Source organism: Protopterus annectens, chromosome 5.part1 (genome assembly GCF_019279795.1).
Source record: "Protopterus annectens isolate FY-2018-M chromosome 5.part1, PAN1.0, whole genome shotgun sequence".
NCBI classification, from domain to species: Eukaryota; Metazoa; Chordata; order Ceratodontiformes; family Protopteridae; genus Protopterus; species Protopterus annectens.
Window position 1 is genome coordinate 740,394,732 of NC_056736.1, and position 20,866 is coordinate 740,415,597.

The window sequence follows — 20,866 nt, forward strand, 5'->3', positions numbered from 1 at the left end:
AGTACATCAATGCTTTGAAAAGGAAGCAATGGAGAAAAGAAAGCCTCTGTTGCTCCTTTTTTTTTTTTTTTTAATTTTAAAAAAGGTTCGGCTACTTCAAAGTTAGGAGAGAGACAGAGAGACAGCGAGTGAGATTATTGGAGGAAATGTAAAGAAAATCAGGTATGTGTCTTTAGTTTTCATAGGTTCATACTAGGTTCATACTAGGCTATCTGCCCTGGGGCAATTATAAGCCTAGCCCGATTCTGTATGGCTCACGCCACCCCTTGATTATAGGTTCATACTAGGCTATCTGCCCTGGGGCAATTATAAGCCTAGCCTGATTCTGTATGGCTTACCCCACCCCTTGATAAATAAATGACCATGCAGGTCTCGAACCCAGGACTCCACACACAATAGTCACAGCAGTTAACCACCAAGCCATCACAGATTTAAATAACTTACCCGATTTTCTTTGCATTTCCTCCATGCTGCCTCTCTGCTATGTCCGGAATCCGAAGTACAGATTTTGTTTTACTAACAAAAAGTTATGGAATATACAAAACAGAAAGTCCAGGTGACCGGACCTTTTTTGGCTGGCATATTCTGGGATTTACAATGGTCATGCTGGTTGGGCTGGCCAATCAGCATGCTCATATTCAAATATTAATGGGCAGTCATTGTATAATCTCGCTTACTAAATTTTCCAATCAAATATTTCACAATCCATCTCCTGCCTTCTTTTGATCAGAGTTTAAGAAAATAATGAAGTTTTTCATGGACAAAAACTAGCTGGTGCAGATTTTCCTTACCTAAAAGGTGGACTTCTGACACTTAGAATTTATGTACTTCAAATAAATCAACTGCACTTATTTGGTATACTCACGATAGTAAATTAACAAAACGGCCTTTACACAGTCCAGAATTCACAATGCAACCCCTGCAGAATTATGTTGAGCTATGGAGGCTAAACCCAACCCTTGAAAGTTTACTGTTCACAGTTAACTTCCTATCAGCAAAATGATTTCATATTAAGAATATCTGATCATCTTTAGAAACGATGCTTCACTTTCTAGCATGTATTTTCACGAAGATGTTTAATGACCCTGCACATTTATAGCTTAATCTTCTATTCAGCTACGGAAGCGTAGGCATTTAAAGTCAGGGGTATGCTAGTATATTATAACAATTCAAGAGGATATACATTTGCCTGCTAATCCAAGCTCAGATGCCACATCTAAACTGCACCTACAATTCAGAACTTCAGTGAATAAAAGGGACTGGGTTGTGGGTGCAGAATTCCATCAGACGGATTTATAATGACAATTATAATACCATCAGGAAACATATACATGGGGCTCTGCTTTGATCTAGATTTATTTTATTTGCTTACTTTTAAGCTATAATTTGGGACCCAAGGCAAATGAAGCTACAGACAACCAGTTAAGTCAATCAATACGACAGTTACTGCCAAACTGAATATTATAGAAGAAAGGTTTGCTAAATGGGCTTTTTATTCAATTATTGGTTGTTAGCACTGTTAAATCCTCAATACCAAAAAAGACCAAATTTCTTTAATTTTGCATTTTTAACTGGGATTGTCAAGACTGGGCATTACAATTCCTTTTATGTGGAGGCTTGGGGGGGGGGGGGCTCCCCACACCAAACAATATACCATACAAGATTTACATGGCAAACGGTAGGCTACTTAAACAGATGTAAAACATCAGGTAGTATATACGGTTGAAGTATAACTGCCGAATATCCCTGTGTAAACATACACAGCTACTAGCAAAGCCAAAGACTGAGAGATCAACACTATAAACCCTTGCATCATGAGGTTGTAATATCCACCAGCTTCCCTACCCTTTGACAGGTTTAAACTGGACAAAGGTTAAGCTAGTCAAGTACACTTCCCAGACATTCAACTCACAGATTGTAACCAAGAAGCATTCACAGTCAGTACGGTTTGTATTAGAACTCCAGCAGTGATTCAGATGTTGGACTTTGCAGTGTTCTCTGAGGTTGGGTGATCTTGGACTTAGAAGGGTGTGGCAAGCAAATGGATGCAGAGGTTCTTTCCTCATATAAAAAAAATTGATTTATTTTCTATTCATACGGCTAAAACAAAAAATGTGAACTCCAGATGCAGATCTCTGCAATATACTCGTGTGTGAGGATGTCAAAATCCAAAAGGTGAAAACAAGTTTTATGTACTTTATAAAACACAAACCCATTCACAAATCAAAGGCGTTGAGAAATGTGAATTTTGTCCACATATGTCCTTCAGAAAATGTCTCAAATAGAAAGGACTATGGGGACATATGGGATAAATGAAGCATGTCAAAAAAAAAAAAAAAAAAAAAAAGACGAATAGTGTATTTTATATTGCATCAAATAACACCAAGACTATGTCAACACCTAGAATTATAGTATAAAATGCATTGAACAAGTGCTGAAGTTGGCCAAGCACTGCTAACATACAGAAAAACAGTGTAACAGAACATTTGAGTACTCTGTCATGTCTGAACAACTCAACTAAATAATTGAAAACTGAAGACAAACTGTGCACCTAAATGCCACCACTACAACGAATCATAAACAACTTGATACATTCCTTAACTACTGCACATTTTCAGCTCTCTCCCTGGAATACTGCATATTTTGGACTATGTCAGTTCAAGTTTATTTAGGTACTTTTTAACAAAGCAAAACTACGAATAGAAAGAGCAAACATTATTGTTGAACACAAACTCAGTAAATCAACTATAAATAAAATAAAAACAGTATGAAACATAAACCAAAACTATATTAGTCCTATTATATGCAAAGTCAAAAGGTAGGTCTTTAATCTGTCTAAAACGGAGAAGAAAAAACTAAAAATCTCTGACAAACCAACAAAAATAAACTGAAGAAATAAGCAATATGGGCTTTAAACAAAACTTAACTAGCACTTTTGTCCACTATATATTTTTTTTTTTACATGAACTTAATCAGATAAAAGTTATCTATGGCCAGCTTAATGATTATAGGAGCAGTATACTTCTCTAGATATGTTCATTTTAACATAACTTCACCTGTAATGCCGATCATTTTTGGTGTACCCAAGATCCATAGAAATTTGCAAGATCCACCAATGCATCCCATTTTGGATGGGAGGAACTCTATAAAGTCTGTGTGCTAAATTTTTAGATGCCAAACTTACAAAAAAAATGTTGATTTGGAATCACAAATTTGTAAGGATTCTTGGGGTGTTTTGCACGCTACTAATAAGCTTCAGTACAATTCAGAACACAAATTGGTCACTATTGATGTTACAGATTTATATACGGTAATATCTCAGGATATGGGTATTCAATGGGTGGCAGAATTCTTGGGCAATAAGGGGGTCCCCAAGCCCAGATTAAATTAAATGAATAACTCTTCGAAATTGTACTTGCTAATAATTTTCTTCAAGACAAATGAAATTACTTAAAAAATGTAGCTCACCAATGGGGTCCCCGTGTGGTGCTGTTTTTGCCAGTTTGGTTATGGCCTACTGGGAGCATAAATACATTCTTCAACAGTAAATTTTGGAACAGCATGAAGTTGTATTCATGTTACCTGGATGAAAGTTGTATTCATGTTACCTGGATGACATACTTATTGTTTGGGAGGGTAGTGAAAGCGATTTTCATATGATGTTTAAGGAATATATAAATGGTACAACTGATTTTCCAAAATTCACTAATGCACTTAATATGGAAAGAATGGCATATTTGAATGTTCTTTTGGAAAAGGACAGAACCAACGGGAGATGTATATCTAAGATTTTTAGAAAGTATCTATTTCAATAGCTTCTTACACTACTCTAGCTCCCATCCTTACTACCAAAAAAGGTCCATGGTTAAGGGGCCACTCATTAGGGCTGCTAGAATGATAACCCTAGATGAACATTTAAAGCAGGAATGTGACCATTTAATGGGGATGTTTGAGAAGAGAGGGTACCCCATTGCCACTCCTGACTGAATTAGCGAATGAGGTTTTGAATAAAAGAGCTTCTGGATATTTCATCCTATATTACGGAGTTCAAGGATATGTTACTAACTCCATTGGGAGTGGATATATAATAGGGGGAATCTGGTGGGTATAAAATCTTTTTTCCCCTGAATTTTGTCACCCAATTTAATTGTGACCATAAAGAGACAGAGGATTTTGTACACAAATTGGCCAATTTTGACAGAGGAGAAAATGTTTAGGAGTTCACTCATGATAGTCTAAAATTAAAGCCCCTCCTGTAAAGCCATTTTTGAAAATTTAAATAAAAGGAATAGTATCCTAAATAGCAGATGGTAAAATGTAGAAGAGGTCCCTTTTGTAGCAAGATTATTTTACTTATGAATTTCGAAAAGAATATAAAATTACCCCAATCATTTGACTAATTCTAAGGGAGTGGTATACCTGGCCAAATGGCAGGAACATTCATGCTTTTATGAAGGTAAGACTGACCGTAGACTTGGCGACAAAATACATAAACATGGATAAAGCATTAGAAAGCAACAGAATAATGCCTTGGCGAAGCATGTGATGCAGTTTCCAGGACATGGCTTTAGGTATATAGCAATTGGTACTGTTAGAATGGGATTTAGAGGTGGTCCTGTGAACCTTTACTTAGAGAAAAAGAGAGTTAATGTGGCAGCTTAAATTAAATGCCCACAAATGGCCTGGGCTGAATGATCTCTCTCATCTTTTAAAATTAAAAGCCCTGACTAGATAATATGGAAAATGTAATATCTGAAAAAAGTATTAGGCAATTTTTTTTTTTGGGGGGGGGTATGTACTGGTATATACATTTCATTTGCTTAGTTCAGGTGTTATTTATTGGTTATTTTATGTATCTTATTGCTTAATAACTTAAGGATGCTTTTTACTTAAATTGATGCAAGTACGTGATATAATTAGTATAATTTGATATTTTGAATGGTTTTGATGTGTTTAATAAGTTTTTAATTTTGGATTCTTTGTTTATAAATGAAAGAAGAGGAGGGTAGATGTAAAAAGGAAGAATTAATGTGATTGTTTATTAAAAAGGACTACTATGTTTGAAGTAATTTTATCTGATAAAGTTAAAGTACAAAAATTTTTAGTGGACAAAAGCGCTAATTAAAGTTTTGTTCAGAACCAGTGTTGCTTATTTCATCAGTTCTTTTTGTTTTATTTTTCATGTCTAAAACGGGTCTATATCATATGAGCGAATCGCGCACCCCACAACAGGAAGTTCGAGGTCTGGTACATTCAATATTATGAAAAACGGGTCTATATCATATGAGCGAATCGCGCACCCCACAACAGGAAGTTCGAGGTCTGGTACATTCGATATTATGAATGTTCGCAATCTGTGAGATTCAATCATAGGATATAGATCCTCTAAAACTAAACTAGTGAGGAAATATTCTTGGAAATATTCTTGAAGCCATCAACATAGCAAGTTCCACACATTTTGAGCCAGAATCTGAAAAGTCTGAAACCCTGAAATCTCCAGGTTAACCATAAAACCACCAGCAGCCCCTCAGATGATGAGCATAATACTCACACAGGGAAGTAGGGTACAAGGGTCTATATTATATGTTCGAAGTTTGAAAACTTTGAACGTTAAATAATCTAATTTAAAATGTTTGAAGTTTCAAACATCGAACATATAATAAAAAAAAAAAAAAAAAAACACCCCCACTCTTTAAATATACCAAATATGAAACCGCACTATAGTGCACTGTAGTGCAGTCTCAGAGTTGGTATATTTAAAGAGCGGGGGGGTGTGGGGGTGCAGGGAGCTTGCCCCCTGCCTACAGCCATTATTTTTTTTTTTGTTTTGACATAGTAGAAATACTCATTTGAACTTTTCTGGAAAGACCCCTTGATAATCCCACTTTTTTTTTTTTACTAGCTTGAAAAAATGCAAAGTACACACACATTTTATATATATATTTTTTTTAATGAAACAAATTGGCAAAACATCTAAATGGTTATACAAGATTACTGGAGGTACCTAGCAATAAAGGACCATTTCTCTGTATCCATACATTATATTACAGCAAATTTCTGAGACTACGTCATGGCAGTTAGAGGACTTCAGTTGGTCATTCCAGCTATAATGCCAAACATGTAATTTTACCTCTAAAAAGGGGGGGGGGGGTCACGTCACAAGTCCTGTGGTAAAAAAAAATATATATCTGTATTTAGGAGAAAACCAGGATTTTTATTTGGGATGCAATAACAGCTCACTAATGTAGCACTAGGACCATTAAGATGTTCACTTCAGAACTCACAAGGAAATAAAAAAACAATACAAAATGCCAGACTGGCAGAAAGACAGTGTATTTTATAAAAAAGTTGCTTTAAACATTATAAACTTAAAGAATGCTATAAACTACTATGGAAACAAAACATTACTGTAATACACTGGAGACTTTATCAAAAAATACTGAAATGATTTCACTGACAAAATAAGTGTCACGTCTCAAAAGTCCATAATCAGCATAAATCTCTTTAATATCCACAAAGGTTGAGCGCTTTCATCTACTAATCCGTAGATTTCATCAGAACAAACACAAGTTCCTTGTGATCTGTTTAAATACATTCATTCTTCCAATCACATTCAAAGATGCATTACATATTAAATGAACGGAAGTCTGAATTAATGTCTATACCCATGAATCACACTAAACATGTTATATATGTTCACTAATAAAATACCAATATTAAATAAAACAGACTATTATAAAAAATGTATATTAAACTTTCTCTAATAATACATCCAAGGTTAAAAATTGTCCGTATAATTAAATATTGTGTAATTATAAAATGCTATTATTTATAATAAACATAAAAATGTATAAGAAAATTGTTATACAACAAAATATATATATGTATCCAGTGGGAGACTTGTGTAGCTCAGAATTATGCATAAGATATACTTTCTGATTAATATAATATACAATAAATAACATGAAAATGTAACTTCTAGAAATTACAGATTCGGGCAGTATATTTCCATATGTGATGTCGAAATGAAGTTTATACCTGTAATAAAGGTTTAGTGGGGATACGTTTGTTTATTCCTGGGGGACTGGCTGCATTTAACAAAATTTGCCATTTAACCTCTTTCTCCCCCAGTTTAACCTTGATATTTCCCCCTCTTAGACTTGTCGTAACACAATCCAAAATAGCAAACTTGAAAGTATCACAACTATTACTGAATTCTAGATGCCTGTATAGGGCATTGTTCTTGTCCTTTTTTATACAGTATAGATGATAATATATACGATTTCCAAGTCGGTCAGTTTTTCCTACATAGAAACTAGGACACTTGGTACACGTACCTAAATATACCACGTACCTAAATATACCACGTTGAGTCTGACAATTCCTCTTCTTAGGTTCATAGATTAGTACTAAGCTAACTGCCCTTGCGAGCCATTTTAAGCTTAGCCAATTATTCCTTGTGAGACTCAAACCCTGCACCTTGTGTTTGTAAGGCAAACACCTTAACCATTAAGCCACCCTCCCAACCTTGTCTTAAATCTTATCTTGGTTTTATTAAGGTTTCCCAATGTTATGGTATTTTCTTCCATTATTGCGCGACATTGGTTGCAGTGCCCACATCTACTAGTACCTTCCCTTGTACCATTAAAGTTGTTACCCTTGTGTGAAGTCCTTATTTCTATCATTCTTTTTAAATCTGCTCCTGTCTTTTATACAAAAGCGGGGGGAATCTCCTAGTTTGTGAACCCCTTCATCACTCCTTAGGAATATTCCAATTGTTCTGTATGATGTTTTTCACTTCCACCACTAATGGATTAAATTGTAATATACATGCTCTACTATATTCCTTTTTAGAATATCAACTACACAATATTTAATTATACGGACAATTTTTTAACCTTAGTTAGATGTATTAGAGAAAATTAAGTGACGGATGCGTTTAAGGTGGAGGTGGGATTACATCAAGGATCAGCTTTGAGCCCTTTCTTATTTGCAATGGTGATGGACAGGTTGACAGACAAGATCAGTCAGGAGTCCCCGTGGACTATGATGTTTGCAGATGACATTGTGATCTGTAGTGAGAGTAGGGAACAGGTGGAGGAGACCCTGGAGAGGTGGAGATATGCTCTTGAGAGAAGAGGAATGAAGGTCAGCAGGACTAAGACAGAATATGTGTGTGTATGAATGAGAGGGAGGATAGAGAAATGGGGAGGATGCAGGGAGTAGAAGAGGGGAAGGTGGACGAGTTTAAGTACTTGGGATCAACAGTTCAGAGTAATGGTGAGTGTGGAAGAGGGTACAGGCAGGATGGAGTGGGTGGAGAAGAGTGTCAGGAGTGATTTGTGACAGACGAGTACCACTAAGAGAGAAAGGGAAGGTCTACAAGAGGGTAGTGAGACCAGCTATGTTATATGGGTTGGAGACAGTGGCATTTACAAAAAGGCAGGAGTCAGAGCTTGATGTGGCAGAGTTGAAGATGTTAAGATTTGCACTGGGTGTGACGAGGATGGACAGGATTAGGAATAAGTATATTAGAGGGTCAGCCCAGGTTGGAAGGTTTGGAGACAAAGCCAGGAGGCAAGATTACATTGGTTTGGACATGTGCTGAGGAGGGATGCAGAGTATATTGGGAAAAAGATGCTAAGGATGAAGCTGCCAGGTTAACAGGAAAAGGGAGGCCTAAGATAAGGTTTATGGATGTGGTGAGAGGACATGCAGGTGGCTGGTGTGACAAAGCAAGATGCAGAGGACAGGAAGAAATGGAAACAGATCTGCTGTGGCGACCCCTAACGGGAGCAGCCGAAAGATTACAGAAAGTTATGTTAATATACATTTTTTATAATATACAGTCTATTTTATTCAACATTGGTATTTTATTAGTAACATGTTTTTAGTGTGATTCACGAATACAGACATTAATTCAGACTTCAGTTCATTAATATGTAATGCATCTTTGAATGTGATCGGAAGAATGAATGTATTTAAATGGATCACAAGGAACTTGTATTTGTTCTGATGAAATCTACGGATTAGTAGATGAAAGCGCTCAACCTTTGTGGATATTAAAGAGATTTATGCTGATTATGGACTTGAGACGTGACCCTTAGTTTGTCAGTGAAATCATTTCAGTATTTTTTGTATTTGGATGAGTCGGGGCTCACCGACTTACATTTTCGGTGATTTTTTTTTTTTTTTTTAATCAAAAGCAAAAAAGCACACAGAGACAAAAATACTACATACATAAAATAAAAAGAAGCAAAAATGGCAGAGTGGGAGATAAAGGACTCTCCAGGTGTGATGAGGCCCAGTGCTATCCATTACTCCTATAATTCCCACACAGTCAGGCATCGTTGATTACATGGGTTGATCTTAAGTGAAAGCCAGTAAGCATTGTTTGAGTGACCCGATCTTAATCTCATAACAGGAGAAAATGGAAGCAGATGGAATTGAAGACAGGACTACAGGATACATTTTATGACCCTAGTCCTCTGTAAAAAGCCAGTGACAGCATGGTGAAAATACTGCCTTGGCAACAACACATGACCTCCACACAGATTAAGACCTCTTGGCACTAGTATGCAAAGTTGTTACTGGAGCCATTACAACACATGACCTCCACACAGACTAAGACCTCTTGGCACTAGTATGCAAAGTTTTTACTGGAGCCAGTATATATAATGTGAAGAATACAACACTGCATTTCTGCCACATTTAACAAGGCCGTACTCCTCAAAACACACACTGAAAATATCAAAGACCCATGAAAAATAGAAACATCAAGATAAAAATCTGGACATCAAATTAGCATAAAATGTAACTTTTACCACTTTCAGTAGGGCTATGGGATGCCTCTCTGAAACAGGTTTAAAAAATATAAACTTTATGAAAGAAGCAGTGTAAATTTTGTACACCAATTGTACTTCAAATTTCTCCCACACAAAAGGTAATTTATTTTTGCTTTTAAAAGAGGGAGTTCTAAACTGCTACTCCTTCTTCAAAGTTATTGTTGCGAGTAATAGGTTAGCCACGTAGTGTACTTTTCTGTGTACTGGACAGCTTCAAAAAATGCAAAGGGAGATTCAGAAAATTGTGTAAAGGGGGTATATCATGCCTGAAAACAAGAACGTACCTCCAAAAAATAGTTGCATCACATCACCTAAAAGGTAGACAAGAATACACCAAGGAAAAACTGGTGGAAAATTATGACATGAAAAAAAAAAAAAAGTACCGACTTGTTATTTTATGTACAAATTTTGATGTATTGTATGCAGTTATAAAGACAGCATCCTCAAGATATAAAAATGGGATGCAGGGAGCTCATAGCAGCGTTACAATAGGTCAGTGCAGAGTCTGCAGAAGCCTCATAAAGAAACCAAAGAAAAAAAAAAGACAGGTCTTAAACCCATATACCATCTTCCAAAAAGCACACAAGGCAGATGTGATAATTTCATAGAAAGGGTGTTGGACAGGTGATGGACACATCCTGGAGGAGTAGAAACAAAAATACAACTCAAATGCACACCTTTCAGGAGGGGTGGGTAAAGTACTCTATTTAAAAAAAAAAAAAAAAAAAAAGATTCCGCGCCTTGTCCAGTAGCCATGGACATAAATGGACTAGATGGTCATGGGATTTCACATTCTGTCAAATCTGTACGTACATTAACTAGCAAAATCCTAACACATGCAAGGCCAACAAGAATGGGTCACAAATCAACTAAACTATATATTCAAATACTGAGGAAGTCCACAGTTTTTTTTGAGGGGGAGGCCTATACCTAGTCCCAACTTAAGTGTTCATACCAAAAGTCTGCATTAACATCAGACAGAGTCTGATGACAACCAAAGTCACATTAGTAGACTTGGATTACTAAAGGCATTCGGTGTTAAATAATATTTAAATACAAAATGCTGTCATTTTCTGGAATGCTGTTTCTCAAGTTTGACTCCAGCCAACTGTCGTAGAGCATCTGTCCTTCAGCAATGCCATCTGTTCCCTGCCCCCCCCCCCCCAACACAATCCCATAAAGCCTTCACTCAGCCAAGAAAACAGTTAAAATTAGGACTCAGGGATGTGGGAACAATACGAAGTATTTAGTTTTCTGTCTGTATGAAGTATATGGCAAAAAATAATCCTGACTAAATTCATCTGTTTCTTACAGAATGCATCTTTTGTGTCTCTTGCGATTGCAGCAAGATAGCAAAATAGTCCTACTACTGAAACAATTTCTAAGCAGGCCATCCCAGCAGCAAGTTTGTCAATAGTCCAGTGTTAGCGGTTACACAAACTTGTCCACATTTGTCACTAGGCACACATTTCTGACACCATGCACTACCAAGCAGATCGGCATTCCTAAACTGCTTAACAATGACAACTAAATGAATGGTCTTAAGCTTCTTTCAGTAACACAAACAAGAAATTCCTAGTCATCTTCATAAAAAAAGATGACATTTTAGCTATCACACACACAGACACATAGTGCAATGATTAAAACTAAAACATTATGCATTAAAAAGCTGCAATGTAACCAAAAAGCTAAAAAAATGCATCATAACAGCAGCAAAAAATAAACAAAGTAATTTATACTGTTGGCATGAAGTCGAGTGAGCAGTACTCAAGTGAAGTGGCAATTACTGACAGAGCAATAAAAGCTCCTGACAAAGGTCCACCTTCGAAAAATGCCAGCACAATAAAAACAAAGCAAAAGAGTTTGCTGCATTCCATAACTCTAGTGGTTTAAGAAGCAGAAAAGGTCACAGTCCCTGCAGAGGACCCTCTTGAGAGGCCTGAAAAGCTGTGCTCAATACCAGACCGGTGCATAAAGGACTTGGTAACATGTCAGACTATAAAAACCATGGAAAGGCAATGAACAAAATACAAAAAAGTTCTCAGTATCTTACTAGTGGCCACCATGGCAAAGAATGAAACATTATGAAGGTATGCATGTGCATTTCAAGTATGTGCATCCAACAGCACTCTATCCACCCAAGACAATTTGTCACAGTATACTTCAAAGAATAAAATTCTGATCCTTCCACTACTAACATTGTTCAGAAACCCAAATAGTGTAAATGTCAAAATGCATAAACTGTTAAGGAAAATTCAGGCTAATTCATAACAATGCTGTAGTTGCAGGAAAAACACTTCCAATGTTATGCACTACAAAAGTCAGACTATTTTGTTTCTCGCAGGGTAACACCTCTGAGCTGCTCTTATTCAGACATGCATGCTGACAGTACGTTATGCTACAGTAGCAGAGATGTTTTGGAATCAGCTATGGATCAGAATGTAAATGTAATTCCATAAAATTATGTAAGAAAGGACGAACAGACTAGTAAGTGGGAACTTAAGAGCTAGAATGTGTAATGCTGTGCTAAACTGGTTGGTAAAGATATGAAGACAGGCTATCAATGCAAGCCAGGACTCCCCTGGAGAATAATAGCTTTCCAGATTAAGTGGAGCTAACCACAAATGTGTTTATCTGTTGAGAATTAGGTTAGGTTTCATTCTTCCTATCCACAAAAATACTGCAGTAAGGACAGCCAAGCTGTTCACAATGAACACTAACCAGATCTCTGAAGACAGCAATTGCTAACTGCTTAAATAGGCAGGCAGGCAAAATAGGTTTACCTTTAATACTGCGAATCACAAACGGGCGAACGATACATGGTCGAACTACCATTTTCAAGATAGCCTGAATGCGAACTGAAATTGTGCGAATATATAAAGGTCGATTGCTGAATGCTATTCGATGATTATACAATTGCATAGATGCAGTACGACCTTTAATAATGTCGCATACGTTATAACATATGTCCGGCATTCTGTAAAACATTTTCCTGCCAAAGTTTCATGTGTATGTGGTTAGTGGCATTCACTAGTGTTGGAAAACATCAGAATCGGACGCGGAAGGGACTATGGAGGTAATGTATACAATGTATTACAGAAAGCAAGTAAAATAATGTGGCATATATTATCAATACAGTTTCAAATGTCTGCAAGCTGTATTAAGTATCATGATCAATATATGTTAGCACTAAATGAACTTGTATTTATATGTAATTCTACGTAGCCATATCATGTCAAACTAAGGGTTTTTATAATCTTGTGATATTACTATCGCAAATTAAGTTGTAGACAGTGTTTGAAAGGTTGTGTTTGTACAGAGGAGACGTTTACAGTTGCGACTGTTTATAACATGTATTACAGGCTGGGGAAGGAACCTCGCAGGAATATGCACCAGGCACAGTTAATGCAATATACAGCACAAGTAGGACTCTTAAGGGTCGGGAAATGTTGCTAGTTGACAGGTATCAGTACTACCAGGAGAAGGCTGTTGAGGTAAAGCAATATTGGTGTTGTACAAGAAAAAATAAACAAACAAAGGTGTAAGGGTAGATGCGTAATTGAAAGAGATGTAAATGGCTATAGGCTGATGAAAAGCACACCACATTACCATGCCCCCGATGTAGTGCAAGAGGAGTTGCTGAGAGTAAAAGAACAGTTGAAACGTCGTGCTGAGCAATCTGTGGAGGATCCCTGTAAAATAGGTGCTGAAGTCCTAGCTTCTACATCAAGTGATGCTGTCAATGAGTTACCAAATACAAGTGCCCTTAAACAAACCATTGGGAGGCAGAGGTATAGGAAGAAATTGGAAATGTGTAATGGCTTCCAGTATCTTAGGGGACGGAGTGCTGACATGTTACCTTTGAAGACTGGTTCCTTCATTATAAAACATAGTGCCGATAACGACACCGTCCAGTATCTTAGGGGACGGAGTGCTGACATGCTACCTTTGAAGACTGGTTCCTTCATTATAAAACATAGTGCCGATAACGACACCAATACCGATGTTGTTGTCATAACCACCAGGGATAATTTGAATATGCTTCGAGTCAGAATACCTCATGACAGATGGGACCTTCCCTATTAGCACTACTGAATGTAAACAAGTGTATACATTACACTGCGCACTGACAGGTGGAGTCAACAAAAAGGTGGTACCTGTAGTGTATGGGATATTGCCTAGCAAAAGTGAAATATGTTATGATTTGGAGAATTGTGTTGCAATTGTGCTGTGAACATGAATTTAGATTGTGTCCCAATATGGTGTTAACTGATTTTGAAAGGGCTGCAGTGAATTCCATTCAGAAACATTTGCCCAACACATTAGCCAAGAGCTGTTGGTTTAATTTGTGCCAAATTGTGTGGAGAAATATTCAACGTTTACATTTGGCAGGACACTTTAGTAGCTGTATCTCCTTTGCAATGCTGTGCAAGGAGATACCTGCATTAGCATTCATTGACCCTGGGGACATATGTAACACTTTTCATGAAATTGAAGCTGATATGCTGGAGGAGGGTAGGCCATTGTGTAATTTTTTTTAAGGAAACCTATATATATGGCAGGCCACGGCGCTATGGTATGAGGGGAAACAAGTGAACAAGTGCCTCCTTTGTTTGATTTCACCTTTCGGAATCAATATGACACCTGTGGTATGGGCTACCCTCGTAGCTAGAATGCAGTTGAGGGTTGGCACAGGTGGTTATGTAGTTTGTTGGATAAGAAAACCCTCTATACGCTGGACATTCTGCAAGCTGTACAACTCGAACAAAATCATGTTGATGATTTGAGATGTAGAATTATGTTATGTCTGCCTTCCCCACCAAACCGTAGGAGATTACTGGATAAAGAAGCATCTTTTACAAATCTCCTAGCAAAACATACTGAGTTCACTCCTAGGGGATTCGTTAAATTGGTTGCAAAATACTGCTCCTTCTCCTAATTGTAGTCTTCCTTGCACTAAATTGCCTGGATTACTTCACTTTATAGGCGAACACTGAGAAATAAGGCAACTCTGGAAGTTATATCTTGTTTACTGTAAACAAGGGCCTTTCATGTGCTACATTCATGGAAAGAATCACTGTTTTGTCTCATTTTACGTTCATGGCATGATGGTGAACGCACGGAGATGCTTGCGTTGGGACTAGGTCGAAAAAAAAGCAAAAAAATCCACTATATGTTTTTCGATATTTTTTGTTTTGACAGTTTTAAAATTCGCTTTTACAGGTCGCCGTTTTGCATACACGCACGTGTGCAATTTACCTATTTAAAGGTAAACCGGCAAAATATGCTGTGCAGTCACTGACTATTCCATTAAATCTCCATAAACATGAGTATCTTGGTGGGTGAATGCAAGAACAATTTAAATTATCTTGGGTAATACTGCTACAGGTGTCATGCACCAATGCTACATTAACATGAGACCTTTTCATAAAGGCAAAGTTCAGTAATACATGCACAAGTCTTTCAGAGACGTTTTTTGAAAAAGTATCAACTCACTAAAGAATGGTACATTTTCTTTATAAATTAAAAAAAAATTAAAAGCACCAGCAAGTTTCCATTGTGAGATAATGAAAGAATAAAAAGACGCAATCTGTGTGCCTAAACCTCAGACCAAAAAGCAACTACACAAAATCTTTCAGTTTGCTATGCACAATTCCTGAAGACATTTCTATGTGGTTGTTTTTGATCATGGGAAAATACTAGACTAGACTAATGACTTTAAAGTACCTTTTTAAACCTAGGTCATGCTTCTCACAAATATTAGAAAGGTAGGTGTTGTTGTATATAAACTTAAGCATAAGTGGTCAAGCATCTACCAAGCTTCCTCTTTCAAACAGTGACAGATGCCACACCCAGGATGAGTTTACAATTCCACATCTAACTATCCAAATTTTGCTTGAATAGGTGAGGGAAAGAACTTTGCTTTACATGGATAGTAAGGGAAGGGGTAGCCACTGAAACACATACCTGTCCCCTCCAGCATATCCTATTTATACTGAAGATGAGGTTTGGATCCCTGGATTGGGTGTTTCTGATGCTATTTGTTTTGCAGATGTAGAACATGTCCATTAAAGCTAGATCAAAGGATGCTCTAAAGACCAGGCATAAATCACCTCTCAGCAGCCTCTAGGAGATAAGAGTACAAGGACAAGGCTTGCAATGGTCCACACAAGACTTGTTTTTCTAAACCACGTATTGTTTTTGTGAAAAACATCCGATGTACCAGTTGTTGCACATGCCTGTTCAGATGCATGCTAAAAGGGGCATTATAATCAATGACTGCTCTTATATAGGGTGAAAGACAACAGAATGATGACATTTCTGGACGCGGATACCATACCCTTGCTTAAGTGCAACATTGAAGCAAATTCCTTACTACCATAGAAACATGATGGTCAAAGGACAAGTCACCATCTACATGCACTCCCAAATCCCTCACTACTGGGTCTATTTTTTAGGATTGTATTACCAATATAGTAGATGGCAAGGGTGGCAAGCTTACAGAAAGGTACTACTATTTACCTCGACACAGAGTTTAAGACGGACTCCAGCATCAGTTATTGGTCTGTTTCAAACCTTCTTGGGTAAGGTTGGGGAAGATTTACTGACTGCACCTAATTTGCAATGGGTCTGCAAACCTGTTCAGTCAGAGGCCTTTGACATAAGAGTCTTGACTTGAGAAGAAGATGCCAAACAGGAGCAGCCAATCCTGAGGCACTCCACTAGTGACAGGCCTTTCTGTGAAGGTAGAATCTCCTATCCTAACTTCTTGGGCCATGTGAGCCAGCTGGCTATTCAGCAGATGACATAGGAGCTCTATACCCAATTCATTATGCTTATTTACAATGCCAGGGTGTCTTCAGAAATCAGTCTACCAACAAAAGTGGTTAGTTCGGATTCACTACTAAGACAAATTAAAAAAAAAGTTTGGATGATATTAGCCCATTATTAAAAATTCATCATGCCCTATACATACATTTTTAAAATCGATTGCGAGTATTTGTTTACCAGGATAGTATGCTTATCACAGATGACCACTTGCAGGTACTGGGCCAGGTAAGATACTAGTGAAATAGAACAGACTAAACAGTACATGTCAATATTAAGAAATCTGCAACTGTAGCACTGAATTTTTAAAATGTAGCAAACATTTATATTTCGGGTTTTCATCATGGTGGAAATGCTCTGTGATAAAGTGTGTGTGTGTGATAAAAAAATATATCTATGCATATATATTACATTCTGATGAAGTTCAAAGTTTAAGTGTTGGGATGAGAGCATTAATTGTAGTCTCAGGTGCTTTTACTAAGTTTTGCGGCTCCTTTTGGTTCCTATGGTACTTCAGTGGCTTGTTAAAGGTTTTGGTAGTTCACACTTTTGTTGTTATACCTTGGTATCAGACCATTCGTTTACTGTATGTATATTATATGCACACACACACACACACACACACACACACACACACACACACACACACAAAATATATAGTACTAGAACTTAAAATCTAAAACATCTAGAGTCTTAAAAGAAATAAAATATGCATAACGCATAAGAAGCCATCAACAGCTCAGAGTAAACTCAAATGTTTGTAATTACTCATTAAATTCTTAAACCTAATTTCATTAAACTGCATTTAACACATTTCCATAAACAGAGTAAGAAGCACCACAGATTTAAACCCAAGCAACCAATCTAAGATAAGCTAGAACACCATGTTCTGTTAACACAGTGTTTGAGAGACAGAAGACAGATGACCATATCCAACAATACATTACAAGACCATAATGCACTGCAGAGGTACTCTTGACGAGAGAATATTTTTCGCAATCAGCTGGCAACAACTAATACACAACCGGCACACACTAAAGAAATAAGAAGTTTCAAAAGGTTATAAGTAAATTCCTGCCTACCAGCAACAGAAGACCATAAGATGCACTTGGAAGCATGACAATGCTTGTTAATGTCATTAACGAAGGGAAAGAATCACAAATAAGGGCAACACAAGTGTAGTAAATTACCATCTGTTCTTGCATGTACCATTTCACTTATGCTTCCATTATAGCACACTTGTGCACATAAAAGAAAGTTACTTGTTCATAAGAAAGAAAAATTGCACTAGTACATTCTCTGCACCAAGCAGCTGGCTTGGCAGTCTATTCTTTTGATACTGCACTGCTTCTTGACCCATCTGTTCAACACAAACAGATCCAGAACACAGATCTCCTGCAGCAGCTCCCCGGACTAGTTTTTCATTCAGATCAGTTCCATGCCAGTGAAGGCGCTACAACTCTCATTTGTACACATTTATGAGCATATCATGCCTGAATGCTGCAGCAACACTTAGGTAGGCCTGGTCATGGTAGTCACTGCAAGCAGTAAAAACAAATCAGCTCCATGAAAAATAAAATAAAAATCTTCACAGTTAATATATTATATACATGCAAATATCCAAATTAAAAAAAAAAAAACATTATTTGACAAGTAAACTCTAGAAATTATTATTTTTTTTAATTTGTTAAATGAAATGTTAATCTAAGGATGGATTTCTGATGGTCTCATATAACTTAATTTTAAATATACTTTTATCCCCCAAATTCAATTAATATTTTGTAGAAACATACAATGAAATGTTGTTGCAAATCTTAATGCAAAGAGATGGAGTTTGAGCAAAATGGTAATTATCAGGTTACAATAACTGACATATACAAGACTTCAATAAGCAGGATACTACAGAAAGAATACAGGACTAATATCCTTTTTCCACTGAAATCCTTAGAAAATTGTCAGTAATGGGGGAAAAACATGCATTCTACATCCCCCAAAAGTATACTTCCCTACAAATCACAAAACAAAACTAAAACCTATCAGGTTTTCTCAGCTAAATCCTAAAGTATACAACCTTCCAAACTATACAGATGCAAAAGAATGTAGCCCCACCTCCACACACTACAGTATACATTTCCCCATCTCATAGAATGCACAAGTAACTTAATAAATTACAAATATTTTCCCCAACACTAGGGATGACCTCCTGATGTTAAGTAAGCATGCACTGTTAAGTCTGGTCCACAACAAAGCCGTGAATGGAATACATCTTTAATGCGTTTCAAGTCTCACATGCCAGTCAGATCAATGTCACAGAAATACCAGTCATCAATGTTTAATCTGCGGTCCCCTCTTTCCTTATGCAGCATCTTTACTTCCACATTCGACACTGTAAGACGTGAACGTGTGACAAGTAGTATCGGTATATATATAAGAATAGATTTAACTTTAGCGTTGCGTTTCGGTTTTATACGTAAAACAGTATTACCACCCATCTTCCCTTCTTAAATAAGCCAGTTCATCTTTAACAATATAAATAAGAGAACGGTAATGCTACATTACAATTGTGCATATAATTTCACATCTAATCTTCTTCTTTCGGCTTTTCCCGGTTATCTAATACTTGTCTTGAAACGAAGTATAGCTGCTGTATTTACAAATGCACCATCTTAAATATGTAAAACCTAAAAATCACTAAACAGATTAAAGAAAACATAATTAAGAACAGAAGGTTTTTAGCTTAACTAGATGCCCCCCAGCAGGTTGCACTGTGACCGCAGCCACATAGCTGTTGGGAATTAAATTGCCCCTGCACTCTCAGGACAGCTCAACCTCCCCATCACAGTAATTTATCACCCAGTACCAAATAATAAATACCACCACCTATTTATTTAGGAGGCATAAGCTGTGAAAGGTTGGGACCAGAACCATTCAAAGTGAAGGCTCTATTTGGGGGCAGCTTTGTCACATTTTAAAACAATACAATAATTTTACTTACCAGGTTGAGGACTGTCTCGACGATGTCTCGGTTACTGACTTCTCCAACCTGGATTAATCCTATTAATACAGCGAATTTCATCCTAATATTCCGAATCGGAACCGACGGGTTAATCATCCCGGTGGGTAAAACCATAGACCCCGAGCTGGACACCATCACCTCCCCCAATCCTCCAACGGACACAGCAGAGGTAGCTCCTCCGGGACCAACCACTACCTGCTGCTCCCGTTCTGGTACCGGTGCCAATACCAACTTCTCGCTCGCCATGTCTGCCAGCCAAACCGCGACCCGGCCACTGCCACCGCCGCTACTTGCTTCAGTCACTGGCCGAACTGGGCATCAACCAGACAGGAGCTAAAGACAGGACCATAAGCTGCAGTGAAACAAGAAAAGAAAGGGAGAGAATATTCTGGAATAAAAAAATCAAATTAATTCCGTTTATGGGTCTTTTCAATCCTAATAACCGAACCTTGTGGAGTTTAAATTTTATTTTTCACAACCGGACAAGCACATAAAGAAACACTAGTATTATAAAAATTACAAGCTACGAGATAGGTCGCCAAGTGGCAGTGCGTCTGCCGTTGTTCTGAAGCCAACACCGTTCACTCCGCCATGTTGACGCCCCCTGCCTGCGGTAGAAGACATAGCGCAGGCGCAAAGTGCTCGTGGAGGAGGGCATCGATTCCGTTATGTGGACAGACAGGTGAACAGGTGCACCAATGCGAGCAGCTGGAAGGGTGGGCACCGAAATTCTTCTGGGGTGACAATGTGATGCTGCGGCCCACCTGTTCCCTGCCATTTTTACACTTCATCAGTTTGGCAACACTGACATCGATGTCAAGTACCACTTCGAAACATTTTGTGTGTAAATATAGTGATAATATGTACTGAATTTTAAATAGCGGACTGATGTGATAACATATTAGTATTACCTGCCTTTTCCCAACTTGTACAAACTCTAAGAGAGAGTGACCATAGTTTGGACAGTTGTGGTCGGTATTTGAAGTTTGTTTACAAAGCGTTGCCACTTGCCAATGCCATAATGAACTGTCGCGACCTTTTTTATTTCAGGTTATCATCGTACTAAAAGAATTGAAAATTATGGTGTTGGTGTACCGTTTCTATTGTATTAAAACAGCTGCTTGCTGCCTGTACCAATTCATTTTTGCGTTCACTCCTTTGCAGCTATTGCGACCAC

General features: G+C 37.5%; 1 protein-coding gene across 1 annotated transcript in view; it reads right to left on the reverse strand.

The window, feature by feature from the left end:
* Positions 1-20,646, reverse strand: part of NBEA (neurobeachin) — a 4,581,458-nt gene extending 4,560,812 nt beyond the window's left edge. The window contains exon 1 of the mRNA XM_044072852.1: positions 19,669-20,646. Coding sequence (XP_043928787.1) covers positions 19,669-19,935 — 267 coding nt within the window. The 5' untranslated portion in view covers positions 19,936-20,646. The remainder of the gene's footprint in view (positions 1-19,668) is intronic.
* Positions 20,647-20,866: the final 220 nt, after the last annotated feature.